General features: G+C 42.9%; 1 protein-coding gene across 1 annotated transcript; it reads left to right on the top strand.

Moving 5' to 3' along the window:
• The first annotated feature begins 662 nt into the window (after positions 1 to 662).
• LOC141592945 (uncharacterized) lies at positions 663 to 5,233 on the top strand. The gene is made up of 10 exons (XM_074413840.1): positions 663 to 1,028; positions 2,001 to 2,059; positions 2,142 to 2,232; positions 3,125 to 3,179; positions 3,445 to 3,535; positions 3,621 to 4,138; positions 4,241 to 4,413; positions 4,503 to 4,580; positions 4,685 to 4,743; positions 4,928 to 5,233. The coding sequence occupies exons 1-10, from the start codon at positions 978 to 980 to the stop codon at positions 5,064 to 5,066; spliced, it is 1,314 nt and encodes a 437-aa protein (XP_074269941.1). The 5' UTR covers positions 663 to 977; the 3' UTR covers positions 5,067 to 5,233.
• The last annotated feature ends 11,151 nt before the right edge of the window (positions 5,234 to 16,384 follow it).

The following is a 16,384-nucleotide window of genomic DNA, read 5'->3' on the forward strand; positions in this document are numbered from 1 at the left end:
TGATCTATATCAGCGCGATACGCTTTGATGCGCCTGACCAAGCTCAAAATATAAGGAAATAAGGCTAAATTGAAAGAGTTGTGTATTTGTGTGGGCATGCCCAAGCACGGCACGACACAATACGTTATGGGTCGTGCCTGGGCTGGCACGACACGACATGACATGAAGCTCACTAGCTATCCCGTGCCTTGGCCGTGCCATTTTGTTCTCCTAACACGGTGGGCTGACACGAGACATGACCCAGCACGACTCACTTCCATCTCTAGAATCGTGACTAGACCCATGGGCCGGTTCAATGTCGACCATGCTGAGCACGGCTGGACCAGTCCCTATACCAGCCCGTGCTAGCTCCTGCTTAAATAAATAACACGTCTAATAAATTAAACAAAACATCAATTTAGTTATCTTCAGGTTAAATAAATTAGAGTTATTCATAAGCAGAACGAAAAATTTCCGATTGGACCGAGACCATATACCCAAAATCGACCCAACAATGTCAAAATCATCGTTGTCAACCCTTGATGACTAATCATCTTTCAACCTACCAAAATTACTAAGGTGGTTTAGTTACCAAAAATCTTATCATATCATTAAGACATCATTAGTTACTTAACTTAGCTTATGTGTCCTATTTAATCAATAAAATATAAACACATGGACAAAAGAGTTCACAAGAAAAATACAAATATAACAACCACATTAACAACCAAAGAATAAAGATTATTTAGTAGAAGAAGATTACAAGAAAGTGTGTGAAAGCAAAGTCAAGAACTTCTCTTGAACTTCTCAACTTCCTTATTTATAAATTCTTACAAAAAAAAATATATAAATAAAATTAGAGATTATATAGAGAAATTACATAGTAACTTTTTTTCTATTAATTTCTCAATATTTTAGTTTAATTTTGTGTTTTCTTTTGTGTATACCATTCGGTCAAGCTCTGCCTCATAAGTTTTAGCACTGCTGCATTCTGTATCATGAACCAGAAAGCTGCCATTAGTAAAGAGCTTAACGCTAAGCACACAAAGGTTAGTTCTTTCGTTCGCCCTTTTTGATTAACGGTTTTGCGTTAGTTCATGATTGTGAATTTCCGAGTATTTGAATAGCTACCCGACTATTATAGATGGATAATAATTTTACGTTGCTTATTTCAAACCAATTGAAGTTTTCTTACCTTATTAAAATAAAAAAATAAAAATAAAAATATGAAGTTTTATATGATTGATCAAGGTTGTTTGGATGAACACGTAAAATGGAAATTCCATTTACGTAGGGGCTAGTTAAGTAACTTCCTCTATTTCGATCGAGTAAAATTCTCTAAGGCTCTAAGCCTTGTTATTCATGAGTTCTTTGTCGGCCAAAAAAAAATACTGTACTCCCTTTGACCCTTTTTTTTACTTCTTTATTTCTTTTTGACGGGTAGGTAAATAAATTATTGAGACGGTTTGTCTTGTTAAGCAAGCAATCAAAAGATGACTAAAAGAGATCAAGATTAGTTGGATTAAGACCACTTCAAAGAAAAGTGGAATTAGTCAAAATGCTCAAACAATTATTCGGAGGGAAATTACTCTAATATTGTTTTTATAGTTTCTGAGCATTATAATAAAGCTTTTGAGTTTTGTTTTAAAAATTATGAGTTTTTACTATAAAATTTCTGAGTTTATTCAATTAAACATTAAGCTCTAAAAAATTACAATAAAACTCAAAAACGTTTAGTTAAATTTGAGTTTTGACAGCAAAAAAAAAAATTAAAATTTAACTTATAAACTTTAATATGCTAAAAAAAAATACACATATGCTCAAAAACAAATAAATTTGAGGTAATAACCTAAAAAAAAAATACATGTCAGCTCAAAAACAAAAAAAGTTGGACTGGTAAAGTCATGACAGACAGTATTAATATTAATGACTTGAGTTCAAATCCCGTCAACATTATATTTCCCTTGTGACTCACTTTACACCAAATGACAATGTTCTAATATTTCTTCACATATGTTCAGATACTGGAAGGGCTACTTAAATTACCAGAAAATAGAGAATGTGCTGACTGCAAAAACATGTATGTTGATTGATTGCCAGTTTCCCTTGAATTTCTTTGTAATAAAAGTATGTGTTACTTAAATTCGATGTGTTACTTGCAGAGCGCCCAGATGGGCTAGCATAAATCTCGGTATATTTATCTGTCTGCAATGTTCAGGAATTCATCGGAGTCTTGGAGTACACATATCGAAGGTGTGTGTTGTTTTAGAATTCTTAATTTCGAAGGTCAATATGCCTTTGTAGCTTCCTTTACACGAAAAGAAATATATTATGTAGTACTCGTATCATTTATCCTAATTAGCTGAAATGAAAACTTTTTGGGATATTCTTTCGTGTATCCCTTAACTTTTTCATTTTCTAAGATATACACTCTTTTCTTGCAAAAAAAACTTTGACCGTCAATAACTCTTCGCTACAAGTTCAGAATACGATAAATTTTTTTTTTTTCAAATTGATCGTCATTAAGACGTCTTCAGTTTGAAAAAGAATTCATCTACCCGGTGTTACTCAGAATTCAATCTGCCTTTGTAGCTCCCTTTACACGAAAAGAAATATATTATGGAGTACTCACATCATATATCCTAATTAGCTGAAATGAAGACTTTTTTAATTATGAGATATTCTCTTGTGTACCTCTGAACTTTTTCTTGCAAAAAATTTTGATTGTCAATAACTCTTGGCTACAAGTTCAGAATACGATAAACTTTTTTTCTTTCAAATTGACCGTCTTTAAGAGGTCTTCAGTTTGAAAAAGAATTCACCGACGTCTCAACTTGTAGTCGGGAATTATGGTCGGTCAAAGTTTATTCGTTAAAAAAGCTCTGACCAACCATAACTACCGGTTACGAATTAAAAAAACGGTGAATTTTTTTTTTTCAAATTCAAGGCCTCGACAAGATAATTGGTTTGAAAAAAAAAATTACCGTTTTCTGAACTCGTAACAGAGAATTATTGTCGGTCAATTTTTTTTGTAAAAAACGAGGGGTATACCTTAGAAAACGAAAAAGTTCAGGGATACACGAGAGAATATCCCAAACTTTTTTTGATGTAGATTTCTTTCACTAATGTATTACTGTCTCTGCAGGTGAGATCTGCAACTTTAGACACATGGTTACCGGAGCAAGTCGCCTACATGCAGCGTAAGTGTAATCTACTCCGTATGTTACTCAGACTTTGTTAAGAGTACTCATCACGGGTGCATGTCCAAGTATCAGAACTTCGCTATTTTATTGGAATACCGCATATTACTAGCTTACGAGTCAGAGTAAAAATGACTGCAATGCTTTTCTATCAATCTGACAGTACATTTTTATTTTATTTTATTTTTCCGTTTGCCATAATGTTTTTTCCAGCATCGGAAATTGGAATGTTGAGTTCTTATGCTTTAGTCTTTCTCGTGTACAGGCATGGGAAACGAGAAATCAAACGCCTACTGGGAAGCAGAATTGCCTCTTCACTACGACAGAAGTCAATTTGAGAACTTCATACGCGAAAAGTATGGCCTCATAGGAAAACTGATTCTTCCGTGTTCTCATGAAGTCGTTTTTATCTTTAACCAATCAAATGAAATTCCTGTTTAGGTACGTTGATAGACGTTGGGTTCCTAGAGATGGAAAAGTGAAGTCGTCTCCAAGCTCTCCCTCGTCCACGTCTGAGAGCAGTTGTAGCATTACTGAATTTCTTGCTAATCAAAAAATAGTTATAGAATGTCCTCGGGTTGAAAAAGAAGCATGCTCCGGAAAAGAACTGACTTCTGCCGCTCAATCATCTAGTCCTGGTAATCCTGAGGTGCATAAAAATGGTTCCGAGGATCAAACTGCGCAGGTCGCGAGAAAAGACTCACAGATCACCGAACAATCAGTTTTGAAAAATCCGTCTGCTACTGCTAGTACTACTGCTACTGCTGCCGCTACTGCTACTGCTACTGCTACTGCTACTGCTACTGCTACTGCTACCGCTACTGCTACTACTGTTCCTGTTGTGCAACCGTCAAAAGTAGATTATGCGACTGAGCTTTACAGGATGCTTTGTGTGGATGATTCTGCTGAAAGTGACTCGAGTCCTTCCTCTAGTACGAGTGCATGGGTTGATTTTGACAGTACGCTCTTGTTTTCCTCCCACAATTCCAATATTAGTTGGATTTGCATATATATTAATGAATACTCCGTACCAATCAAATCCAACTTACTTTTACATACAGCTGACGAAGAAGAAACATTACAAGAAAACAACGTGCAGAGATCTTCAGACAACAAGGTACATCCTGAACCTAAAATCGGAGATGTCAGAACATCCATGGTGCCTGAGACCAAAGACTGTCCTCAGGAACATCAGAAAGACGCAACAAGCCATAACAAAGGCCTTGTAGAACAGGTACATTCCTATAAACAATTCTAAAAACGTTTACCGTCTGCTATTAGTAATCAGAAACATCATCTAAACTTCATAGTATCCATCAACAGTCTGTTACGGCTTCCCAAGCGTCATATCTAAATGGACGAATGAGTACTATCAACCAGTCACCAGGAACCCATTTGCAGGTAAATGAGTTGAATAACAATATGATAAGAGCGCAATGCGCTGTCAGTATATTTCTCTGATTTACATATGCAATATGCCTTTATCGAGTTTTTACTTTTTACAGATGCTAGATATTCCACCAGGGAAGTTTGCCGCGAATACTGCTCTGCACACCACAGCCAGGTAAACACCCTTATCGAGTTTTTACTTTTTACAGATGCTGGTGAATTTGCTGCTAATCTGTCACATATTCGTTAAAAAACTTTTGTTTGCGACTAATAATGGGAACGATCCAATCAAACACTGGAATTATTGGACGATAATGTGTAAAAGATTATGTAGTAAAAAATTTATTAACTTCATGCAGCTTGTATAGACCAGCAGCAGTAGCAGTCAACGGCTTATCGACAATAACTCCTGCTAAGACGCCTCATCCTGCAGCGCTTCCAGTATCAGGGTACGACTATGATTTCTCGTTCCTGACACAAGGCATGTTTACAAAGTGATAGCGGTTAGGTTCGGAGTAATTAACACATTCGCTATTTCATAGAGATTATGTACAGGAACAATTGCTTGGCTAATTCATTGATTGTGCTTACATTCATGTACACAGTACACCATGATTGATGCTTAGGCTCAATTCTTTGTACAGATTTATCCATATTATTCTGGTTTCCGGATTCCGATTATTCTTTGCACAGTTAAGCTAAATTCAAGCCCTAAACAGGATGGATGATAAGTCTGTGTCCATACTTTTTACTGATTAAAATAGAGCTGGTAGTCGAGTGAGTCGATCGTTCACCCGTCCATTATACTGATTAAGTGTGTGTTTGGCCTTGTTTTTTAAAGTGTTTTTGGACTTAAAAATACCATCTCAGCCAAAACTTAAGGTGATGGTTGAGACCCAACTATTATAATTATTCCTATTACAAACATATCATAAATTTAAAAGCTAATTGCAGATTCTCAAAAAATTCAATTACCTGAGACCAAAAAAAAAAAAAAAAAAATCAATTACCATATTTTTGCCCATAAAAATAGAAACATCAATTTGATATTTCTGTTTCTTGAAAACTATTTTTGAAAAATTAAACTTAAAAAATAGAAACTCATTTTAAGCAAACTAGGCCAAGCATGCTCTTAGAGCTGGTAGTCGAGTAAGATTTTAGGAGCTCTAGGTAATCAGTAACAGTGAATGGAACTAATACAGAAATTTATATGCATGATGTATAGAAACGTCTCATACAAGACTCACTATGAAACCGATAAATTAATTAGTTAGTGATAACACTATTCTTACCTAGTGTGACTATTATAAAACTTCGGCTATTATTGCTTGTGATAAAAAAATTGACTTCTGATATTTCACAAGAACGTCCCTTTTTAACATTATTTTAAGAGTAGGTCTCCTGAGAGACGGTCTCTTAATAACCTTTATTGAGAGACCATTGTACAGTTTTAAGAAAAAGTGGTACTAAAGGTAACAAAATAGGTACAAATCATGATTAATGATAAAATGGGTACATTTATTATGTAAATAGGTACGAAATTACTATGTCACGATCAACAATAAAAGGGGTACGAAATACAAATAAAATGGTACGAAAGATTGGTCTCTCAATAACTTAGTGAGAGACCGTCTCTCCCAAGTTTTATTGTTATTTTAATGGTTGTGAAATATTATACGTAATAAAGTTATAACCGCGTTATAAATGAGAATTTGTCATAAACTTAGGACTTTATTAATTTCGCTTAATCCTCTACATTTTAAATTTTTTCTCCAAAAAATTGATAACAACTAGTATAAATAAAATATAAAGTATTTTTCTTTGCTTCGTGTGACCAAACCAAAGTCGCAACCTTTTGGTAGGAGTAGTTATTAACGATACTTTTGGTTTGTTACTCACATCCTCTTATTCTATAAGACTATCAAGGATGTGAAATTATACCTTCATTTTTTCGATGAAGTGATAATTAAACATTGATTTCGTGAAGCCAACAAGGTTGCTGACTTCATGGCTTCTATTGGACATTCATGTCCAACTCTTTCGAGGTGGTTTGATAGCCGGTGGCTTCAACTTACCTCCCTCATTCGAAAGGATGAGATAGGTTGGTCATACCCTAGAGGATCAACCTAGTTTTCTTACCTAATAAAAAAAAAAAAAAAAAAATCTATAAGACTATCACTCGTGTCTCCAAGACTCCAATAGTCCAATTCACTTCCTAACTTATTTTATTCACAAATAGGATCCTACAACCTGTTATACAGTAGCATTTTACAATAGGCTCATATATTACATATTAAACTATCTAAGCCCAATAAAAAAAAATTCTACACATCTCCATTTTCCCCTAATTCCATTTCTCTCCAATCGACAAACCCTACCTCCTCTTTCTCTTCTCTAAATTTCTCTTAAACGACGACAAACCTCCTTTCTCCGTAATTCTGATTCTAATATGGTGAAAGGGAAGCAATTGACATCATAATCAAGGAGGAAAAACGCATCTAACAATATTTTGGTGAACGAGAAGCAATTTACATCATCATCAAGAAGGAAAAATGGATCTATAATACTAAATTTCTACACCAATCATACGAACTATTATTAGAAGAAGACAAGCTAAAAAATTCGAGCACATAAGAATACGAGCTATTAAGATAAGAATATGAGCTAATGTAAAAAGAATACGAGTTTAAAAGAATCACAAACTTAAAAATACGAGCACATAAGAATACGAGCTATTAAGATAACAATACGAGCTAATGTAAAAAGAATACGAGTTTAAAGGATCACGAGCTTAAAAATACGAGCACATAAGAATATGAGCTATTAAGATAAGAATACGAGCTAATGTAAAAAGAATACGAGCTTAAAAGGATCAAGAGCTTTAAAATATGAGCACATAAGAATACGAGCTATAAAGATAAAAATACGAGCTTCAACTATTTTCATGCATTAGAAATTTTGGATAAAAAAATTCCTTCCTCACGAGTCACGTCATATTGATTTGTTCCATATAGTCAATTAATTATAATAATTTAAAGGAGAATAAGATTCATTAGCTGGATGATGGATGAAGATGGAGAGGAGTTAGAAAAATATGGAAGCAATCAGACTATCAGAGAGAGAGAAGGAGGATTTGATTCAAAATTGGATTACGTTATTTTTTTTTCGGAAAATTCACGTGGTACCCTCAAACTTTGCCATTTTTCACGTGGTACCCAACTTTTTAAGTTTGTGCATATAATATCCTTGAAATTTGATTTTCAAGCACAACGTGCCTTTTTATCGTTTTTAAAATTTTCAATTGGTCATAAATTATAGACCAGAAATCGGAATTGACTAATTTTTTTTTTCAAATTGATGACCTCTTCGAGATCTATGAATTGATAAAACGAAAATGGTCATTCAAAAATTTAAGATCGAAGATATGGTTGATTTGAGATTTTCGTTAAAAAAAACCCTATAAAATGTCCGTCGACAATTTTTTTTCACAAATCGTAGATTATGACGAGATAATCATTTTAAGAAAAAAATTTGGTCGATTTTGAATTCCGTTCTAGGAGTTATGCGCAATTGAGTTTTTTTATAGCGACAAAAATGGCATGTTGTGCATAAAAATCAAACATGGAGGGTATAATGTACACAAACTTAAAAAGTTGGGTACCATGTGCAAAATGGAAAAGTTCAAGGGTACCACGTGAATTTTCCGTTTTTTTTTTTTGTAAAAGTATTTGAAAAAACACTAAAATAACCTTGGATGTACAATGCTCATTGTACATCCAGTTGTATAGTCTTGGAACTGTATTTTATTTGTAGCTTTTGGGTTCATGACTTCACAATTTTGACTAGATTGAAAAAAAAATCATTCGGGTTTGGGTGTAAGTCGTGTCAGTTTAAGTCGGATTATTACAGCTACTTAATTCACTTGATTTAGATTGATTCAGATCATTTTAAAGCCGGATCTATTTTTTGATAAAATATAATTCACTCTCCTGAGTCGGGCTTCGCTGGTTCCCCCGGGGTGTGCCTCGTCGGTGTTGCGGCGGCGATGTCCTCTCCCGAGTGCGAGCAGGACTTATGTTTACCACGACCACCTTGGGCTCCTCCGGCGTCTTGATATGGTCTGCCTCCTCCAGTGCTCCGTTCAAGTTTCTGGGAGTCACGTTCTGGGTCCTGGTCTCCTGGACGGCTTCCACCGCTCGTGTCGGCGTGCCTGTGTGAGCTGGTGTACTCCCAATTAGGTCCAGGAGTGTCTTCAATTTTGCCACGTCAACCACCTGTCCCATGATGGTGACCTGGTTGATGGGCGGCGGTGTGTCCGGTTTTATCGGCATTCCGAATTCCGGTTGGACTACTCCGCCGGTGGAGGGTTGCACTACTCCAGAATGGTGAAATGTATCGTCTTGGTGTAGCTCGATTTCGTCGGTCACGACTACTTGTTGTTTCGACATCTTCTCAGCTTTTTGGGTGGGTTTTTTGTGTTTTTGTTTTTGTTGTTTGGGAATAAACGTGACTAGCTTCTAGTGTCTTCCCCACAGACGGCGCCAATTGTTCCGGGTTTAATTCCAGAGCAGATATTTGATACCACTCGTAGCTAGTAGAATGATGTCTTTGCTTGAATCCTCCTTGCGGTCTCCTGAAACGATGAACAAACTGAGGGCTCGGCTTTGGCCGAGCGTACTCACTCCGACGCTCAAGTCAGTAAACTTAGAGAGAAGTTGGTGTAACTTGTCTAAGAGTGTATTGTAGAGAGATAAGGAAGATATTACCAGATGAATAGTGGTTATTAGGTCAATTTGTGGATCCTTTCCTCAATGAAGGTTGAGGAGTATTTATAGGCATTCACCTTTTGTCATGTAGTGACCAAGTGGCCATGTGGCTAACAGGTGGAAAGACCGTTGTACCCTCGGCCGATGGACCTGTGGCAGGCTCGCCGAGGGTCTTGGATATGAGTACGCGGATTTGTGTCCCGGCTGGCGGTTGTCCGCCGAGACCCAGTGACAGTAGATGGGCTCCATCGGCTAGACTGTTTAAGTCGTTGACTTTGCTGTGGATACCCTTGACCTTGCTCAATATGTTGACTTGGTCAGCGGTGCAGAATATGCCCCCATCAATTTGCCCCCAGCGTAGTCTATGCCGTGGCATGGGCTCCGATGTATGTTGAGCGTATATTCTGCGCAAGTATTATGCAAAAATTTTCTGCGTCGGCTTCTTCTGATGCATCGGCTTGATCATTCGTAGGCCTACCATATCCCCCCTCCACACGGATGCGTAAAGGGTATCCGATGTGGGAAAGAATGTGATGCCGGCCGAGACCAGGGCTGAGAGTGCCGGTTATTTCTGATTGCCCCCGGCCGGTGCTTCCTGGCTTGGTCGATCATGTGGCCGGCGGAGAGCAGGTGCCTAGGAATTTGTTGTGGGAGATGAACAGGCGAAGAGATGTGAATGGGCGTGTTGAATACGCTTGGTAACTGTAGCATTGATTGACATTCAACTGTTGCAACGATTGACATTCCGTGGTTGCATGTCTGACACGTGTCCGCTTTGCGATTGGATGACGCTTCATGGGCGTGCCCCGATTGGTCCCTCTTTGTGGGCTTTTCCTTATAAATAGGGCAGTTTATTCCGTGATTTTGGCCATTACTTTCATTTCTTCAAATTTTCGAAAATTTTCTCCCAAAATCTTCATCTCTCTAAACTTTTAAGGGCTTTCTTTTCTTCCAATCTTCGGTCTTCGATCCGGCAAGTGTATTTCTTCAAGGTAACCAAACAAATTTTCTTTTATTTCGTTAGATTTGTTGTGAACATGTCTTCTGTTGATGCCGGGACTAGTGCTTTGGCGCCGGGGGGTTCCCCGCCGCGTCTCGACGAGGAGGGGATGCTAGAGGTCGTCCCGTTAAGACACTGGGGCCCTAGGTCTCCTTCTCCCGTAGCTGATTTGCCCCTTGTGGAGGAGTTGGAGGATGAGGATGATGCTGATGTTGTTAATGACGATGGTGATGGGAGGGCTCCCGTTGATGGTGGAAAGACGACTATCTCGGATCATGGTGAGGCTTGCACGACTGGCCTCGACCGTGTATTTACAAATAAATTCGCAAGCAGCTCCGGAGAGGCTCTTTTCGGAGATCATTTCTTCTTCGGTGAGGGGTATAAAATTGTTATCCCTAAGGAGGGTCAGGCGGTCTGCTGTCCTCCCCCGGGTCATATCGGCGTGCATATTAGGCATCTGGAGTATGGGCTCCGGTTTCCTTTGAATGAATACGTCATGGCCATCATCAAGGCTATGAACGTCGCCGTGGCCCAACTGCATCCGTTGGCCATGAGGACGATAGTCAGCTTTGTATGGATCTGTCTCTTTAGGGAGGAGGTCCCATCAGTTAACTTGTTTCGTCGCCTCCATAGTCTTCGGCCGTCAAAATCGGCAAAGTAGGGTGGTACAGCGTACGACGACGAGCGGAGCCGGGCTATGTCTCCGTGAACAAGCTTTCCTCTTGCAAGGACTGGCAGGGGCGATGGGTGTACGTCCGAGTACCGGAGGACTACCCATTGCCTCGGTCTTTCCAGAGCCCCGTTTGCTTACGGTGTGAGACCCGGGAAGAGTATGAGAGACACGTCTCCCGGGGTAGCAAGGTCAAGATGGACGCTTCGTTTGTCCCTCTTACCTCGGAGGAGGAGCGGGCAATGCGGCTATTTGACGCTGAGGAGGGATGGTCGCCCCGACTCGGATTATTCTTCAGATGAGTCCGTTATGCCGCGTCGGCCTCATACCGCCCTCACCAGGGGTGAGTGGGGTCGGTGTGAGGCCCACCTTTGCTTGTTATGTTCCTTTTTCAGAGCCTTGTTTTCCTTCCTTTACGTAACCCTTGTTTTATTTCTTGCAGATCGGTTTGGGCGGGATCTGTCTGAGAAGGACTTGAAGAGGCTAGGGCTTGATAAAGACGGGAAGGTTGTTACCCGGCATCCTACGGCTGATTCGAAAGATCGCAGGCTATCCCCTAACGAAATCATGGAAAAGCAGACGAGGGGGTTAGATCGGGAGACGGCCCAGGCACGGGTTCTTGGAGGCGTGCCGAAGAGATCGAAGAAGGCAGCGTCCAAGTCGGCGGCGGTATCGACGCCAACTCCTTCTTCGACCCCGGTGGTCCAGGTTGATCATGTGGAGGTGATCAATATTACTGAGGAGGAGGTGGCCGCTGATAAGGTCCCTTCTCCGAAGAAGAGGAAAGACCCACCGCCTGCTTCCACCGTTGCCGGGGAGGAACCTGCCTCCACCAGCCCTCAAAATAAGAGGGTCCGAACTGGTACGGATCTAACTTGTGGTTCGGATTTAGCCGGTTCGTTGGGCGTTCCTGATGACAGACTTTCCGATGTATCAATGCATGGTGACATGGATGCTCTGTGTAAATTTTTTGTAGATCCACCATCGGCAGCCGGCGTTCTGACTGAACGGCAATCAGAGAAGCAGCCTGAGAAGGTCCCTGAAAGGGCGGGTGATAGAAATATCACCGTTGACTCCTCAGCTCAGCAAATTCCTCCCACCGAGCTCGTGGCGGAGGGTGAGAGAATATACAGGAAGTTGGGGAAGTGGATCCGTTTAGCCGGCTCCCTCGTCACGGAGCAGGAAAAGGCGGCGGCCCAATCTGGGCCACGATTGCGGGCCGGCTTGATCTCTCTGCTGCGAGGGGGGAGGCCGGGAAGGCTAAGCGCGATCTCGTTGCTGCCGAGAGGCGTGTGGAGGAGGTTGAGAAGCTGCTGGGGGCCGAGAGGGCCAAAGTTGCTCAGGCTGATGGTGCCACGGCCAAGATGATGGACGAGCTGGAGAGGTATAAAGGTACCTACGACGCCGTGGTTGCCAAAAGGGACGAGTGGAAGGATCGGTTCGAGAAACAGGCGGAGGCGCTCAGGGACGCACAGGCTATCCTTGCTCAAAAGGAGAAGGATATTGACATGCTTCAAGATGACCTCCTCCCTAAAATGTGCGTTCAATTCCGGGACCAGGCCGAGGAGGCGGCTAAGGAGGCAATCAGAAAGCTCGTGGAGGCAGGCTCTGTCCCCGATGGCTTCCCGTGGGATAAATATGACCAGCTCCTTGATGAGATGGCTGAGGCTGCGAAGCAGCCGCCGAGAAGGAGGAGGCGGCGAAGGCGGCTCAGATAGCGTTGGCCAAGGCGGCCTATGAGGCGAAGGAGGCCGAAAAGGAGGCTGAGAATGTCGGGCCTTCTTTTGAGCCGGCCACCGTAGATGTTGCTGCCTCTGATGGAGGGCAGCATCAGGCATAGGGAGACGGGCGGTCGTCACCAGACTCACCCGGCGTCTCGGATAGCCTTAGCTGTTCGGGGGCCAACTATTGAGCCTTTCCTCCCTGCCATCTTTTGGCGCTTCAATTGATATGCTTGTAATCTTTTGCTTTTCTTTTCCTTGTTTGTAAAAAAAAAACTTTCTTGGTAGGTTGTGTTTAGGCTTGCCCCTATGGGGACGGCCGTCGTCTGTGTTCTTCTTTTAATTCCTTTAACAAAGTTTGTCCTTTTGTGTTTATTAACTGAGTGCCTTTTGTTTTTACCTTTGGTATGGCCGAGGCAATTTGAATGCATATCTCAGCTGCGTAACGTTTTTGATGTATCGGTCATTATGTCCCCGTGGCTCTCGGTTAACTTGCCCAGGTAACGGGGTTATGGCTCGATAGCAATTCTTCTAGCGTACCGGTCATTGTGTCCCCGTCGCTCTCGGCCAATTGCCAAGGTAACGGGGTTATGGCTCGGCAAAGAATTCTTCTAGCGTACCGGTCATTGTGTCCCCGTCGCTCTCGGCCAATTGCCAAGGTAACGGGTTATGGCTCGGCGGCGAATTCTTCTAGCGTACCGGTCATTGTGTCCCCGTCGCTCTCGGCCAATTGCCAAGGTAACGGGGTTATGGCTCGGCAGCAATTCTTCTAGCGTACCGGTCATTGTGTCCCCGTCGCTCTCGGCCAATTGCCAAGGTAACGGGGTTATGGCTCGATAGCAATTCTTCTAGCGTACCGGTCATTGTGTCCCCGTCGCTCTCGGCCAATTGCCAAGGTAACGGGGTTATGGCTCGGCAGCAATTCTTCTAGCGTACCGGTCATTGTGTCCCCGTCGCTCTCGGCCAATTGCCAAGGTAACGGGGTTATGGCTCGGCAGCAATTCTTCTAGCGTACCGGTCATTGTGTCCCCGTCGCTCTCTGCCAATTGCCAAGGTAACGGGGTTATGGCTCGATAGCAATTCTTCTAGCGTAACGGTCATTGTGTCCCCGTCGCTCTCGGCCAATTGCCAAGGTAATCGGGGTTATGGCTCGGCAGAATTCTTCTAGCGTATCGGTCATTGTGTCCCCGTCGCTCTCGGCCAATTGCCAAGGTAACGGGGTTATGGCTCGGCAGCAATTCTTCTCTTTGGGTGGCAACTATGGAGGGGACAAGCACTTGGATGGAAAACTTGGTTGTTTCTTTATTTAAGATCACGCGTTGGGGTGTCCACATTGGGTTTTGACACCTCCGCCGCTACACAAAGTACTTTCTCAAGTTGTCGGTGTTCCAATGGCTCATCAAAGGCACACCCTCCATGTCCGTCACCCGGTATGTACCCGCCTCATTTCTTCAACCACCTTGTAGGGACCCTCCCGATTGGCCGTCGCCTTTACCATGAATGTTTCCTTTGTTGGTGGCGGCCGACTTTCTTAGACTAGGTCTCCTACTTGTAAGTCCCTTTGTGGACTCTTCGGTTGTAGAGTTCTTCTCATACGGTTTTGGTATACGCCAAGTTGAGGCGTCTTTGTATCCCGGCTTTCTTCGACCAGATCTAGGGAGGCTTTAAGGCCTTCCTCATTTTCGACCGGGTTAAAGGTAGCCGTTTCAACGTTGGCACCGTCGCTTCAATTGGTAGGACTCGCCGGATCCGTAGACTAAGTGGAAAGGGGAGTACCCCGTTGCTTCTTTCTCCGTGGTTCGTAGGGACCATAGGACGCCGGGTAGTTCATCGGCCCACCTTCCTTTAAGGTCTTCCACTGTCTTCTTCAAACCGTTGAGGATTGTCTTATTGGCTGCCTCCGCCTGTCCGTTGCTCTGCGGGTGGCAGACGGAGGAGTATGCAAACTTGATGCCAAGCTCTTCTAACCAGTTCATTATCAGGTCACTCCAAAATTCTCGGCCGTGGTCAAATACCATGACTTGGGGCAATCCGAAACGGGTTATAACGTTTTCCCAGATTACCTTTCTGACGGCCGCTGTGGTCTTTGCCGGTACTGCTACAGCTTCCACCCATTTGGTGAAGTAATCAACGGCGACAATCAAGAACTTCCTTCCTCCGGAGGCCGTTGGAAACGGCCCTAGCATATCCATCCCCCACTGTGCGAAAGGAAGGGGGCTAAGCACCGGTTGTAGGTCTCGGGAAGGAGCATGTATTACACGGGCATGCATCCGACGGTTTGTGCACTTCTTGGTCTTTGCCCTGGAATCTTGAAGCATGGTGGGCCAGAAGTAGCCGGCTCGGAGAGCTTTGTGGGCTAGTGTTCTTGCCCCCATGTGGTGTCCGCATATGCCCTCGTGAATCTCTGTCAGTATTAGCTCTGCGTCGGTCGGACCGACACATTTCAAGAGTGGTCTTATTACGGACCTTCTGTATAGCTCCCCTTCGAATACCAAGTACCTGGCGGCGATCCTTTTGAGCTTAGCCGTGAGATTGCGGTTATCCGGCAACTCACTTGTGAGTTTGTATTTCATTATCGGACTCATCCACGTTGTCTCGGCCTCCACGTCCCCCACTATGCCGATGGTCTCAGTGATGCTCTTCGCATTCCTGATGTCTACCAGCACGGTTCGGCTGACGTTCTTGACAGTTGAGCTGGCAAGTTTTGAGAGAGCGTCGGCTCGGTTGTTTTCGGACCTGGGGACACATTGGATTTGGAAAGATTTCAATTTGGCTATGTCAGCTTTTACCCTTTCCAGGTATCTTACCATCCCGTCATCCCTAGCCTCAAACTCTCCTCTGATTTGGTTAGTAACCAAAAGTGAGTCTGTCTTCAACACAATGTGCTCTGCTCCGGCGGCTCTGGCCATCTCGACTCCGGTTATCACCGCTTCGTATTCGGACTCGTTGTTCGAGGCCGAGAAGGTAAATTTCAAGGCGTACTCAAACTCGTCTCCGCTCGGGCTGATGATAAGGATGCCGGCTCCCGAGCTGTTCGTCGTGGAGGAGCCGTCGGTGTAAACCTCCCATACGCCTGGGTTTGGTTCTTCTTGATATGTGCATTCGGCCAGGAAATCTGCAAGTGCTTGTCCCTTTATCGAGGGCCTTGGTTTGTACTGAATGCCGAAACCAGAGAGTTCCACTGCCCATTTGATAAGTCTACCGGATTGTTCGAATTTCTCCAAAGCTTTTTCCAGTGGTTGGTCGGTTAGGACCGTCACGGGTGTCGTCAAGTAGGGTTTTAACTTCCTTGCGGCAACGACGACGGCGAAAGCTGCTTTTTCAATTAGCGGGTAATTCCTTTCGGCCGGCAACAGTGTATGGCTGACAAAGTAGATTGGGTGTTGCTGTTTTTCTTCTTCCCTGATGATCACGGCACTGACCGTGGCCAAGGTAATTGCTATGTACAAGTATAACGTCTCCCCCAGCATCGGCCTGGACAGAGTGGGGAGAGTCTGAAGATGATCTTTTAGTTGCTTGAAAGCTGTGCTCTGTTCCTCCCCCCAGCTGAAGTCTTTATTCCCCTTCAACACTTTGAAGAAAGGGGTGCTCTTGTCGGCTGACCGAGAGATGAAGCGGGCTAGAGCCGCCATTCTCCCGGTCAGCATCATAACCTCTTT

This window comes from Silene latifolia, chromosome 7 (genome assembly GCF_048544455.1).
Source record: "Silene latifolia isolate original U9 population chromosome 7, ASM4854445v1, whole genome shotgun sequence".
Classification (NCBI taxonomy): domain Eukaryota; kingdom Viridiplantae; phylum Streptophyta; class Magnoliopsida; order Caryophyllales; family Caryophyllaceae; genus Silene; species Silene latifolia.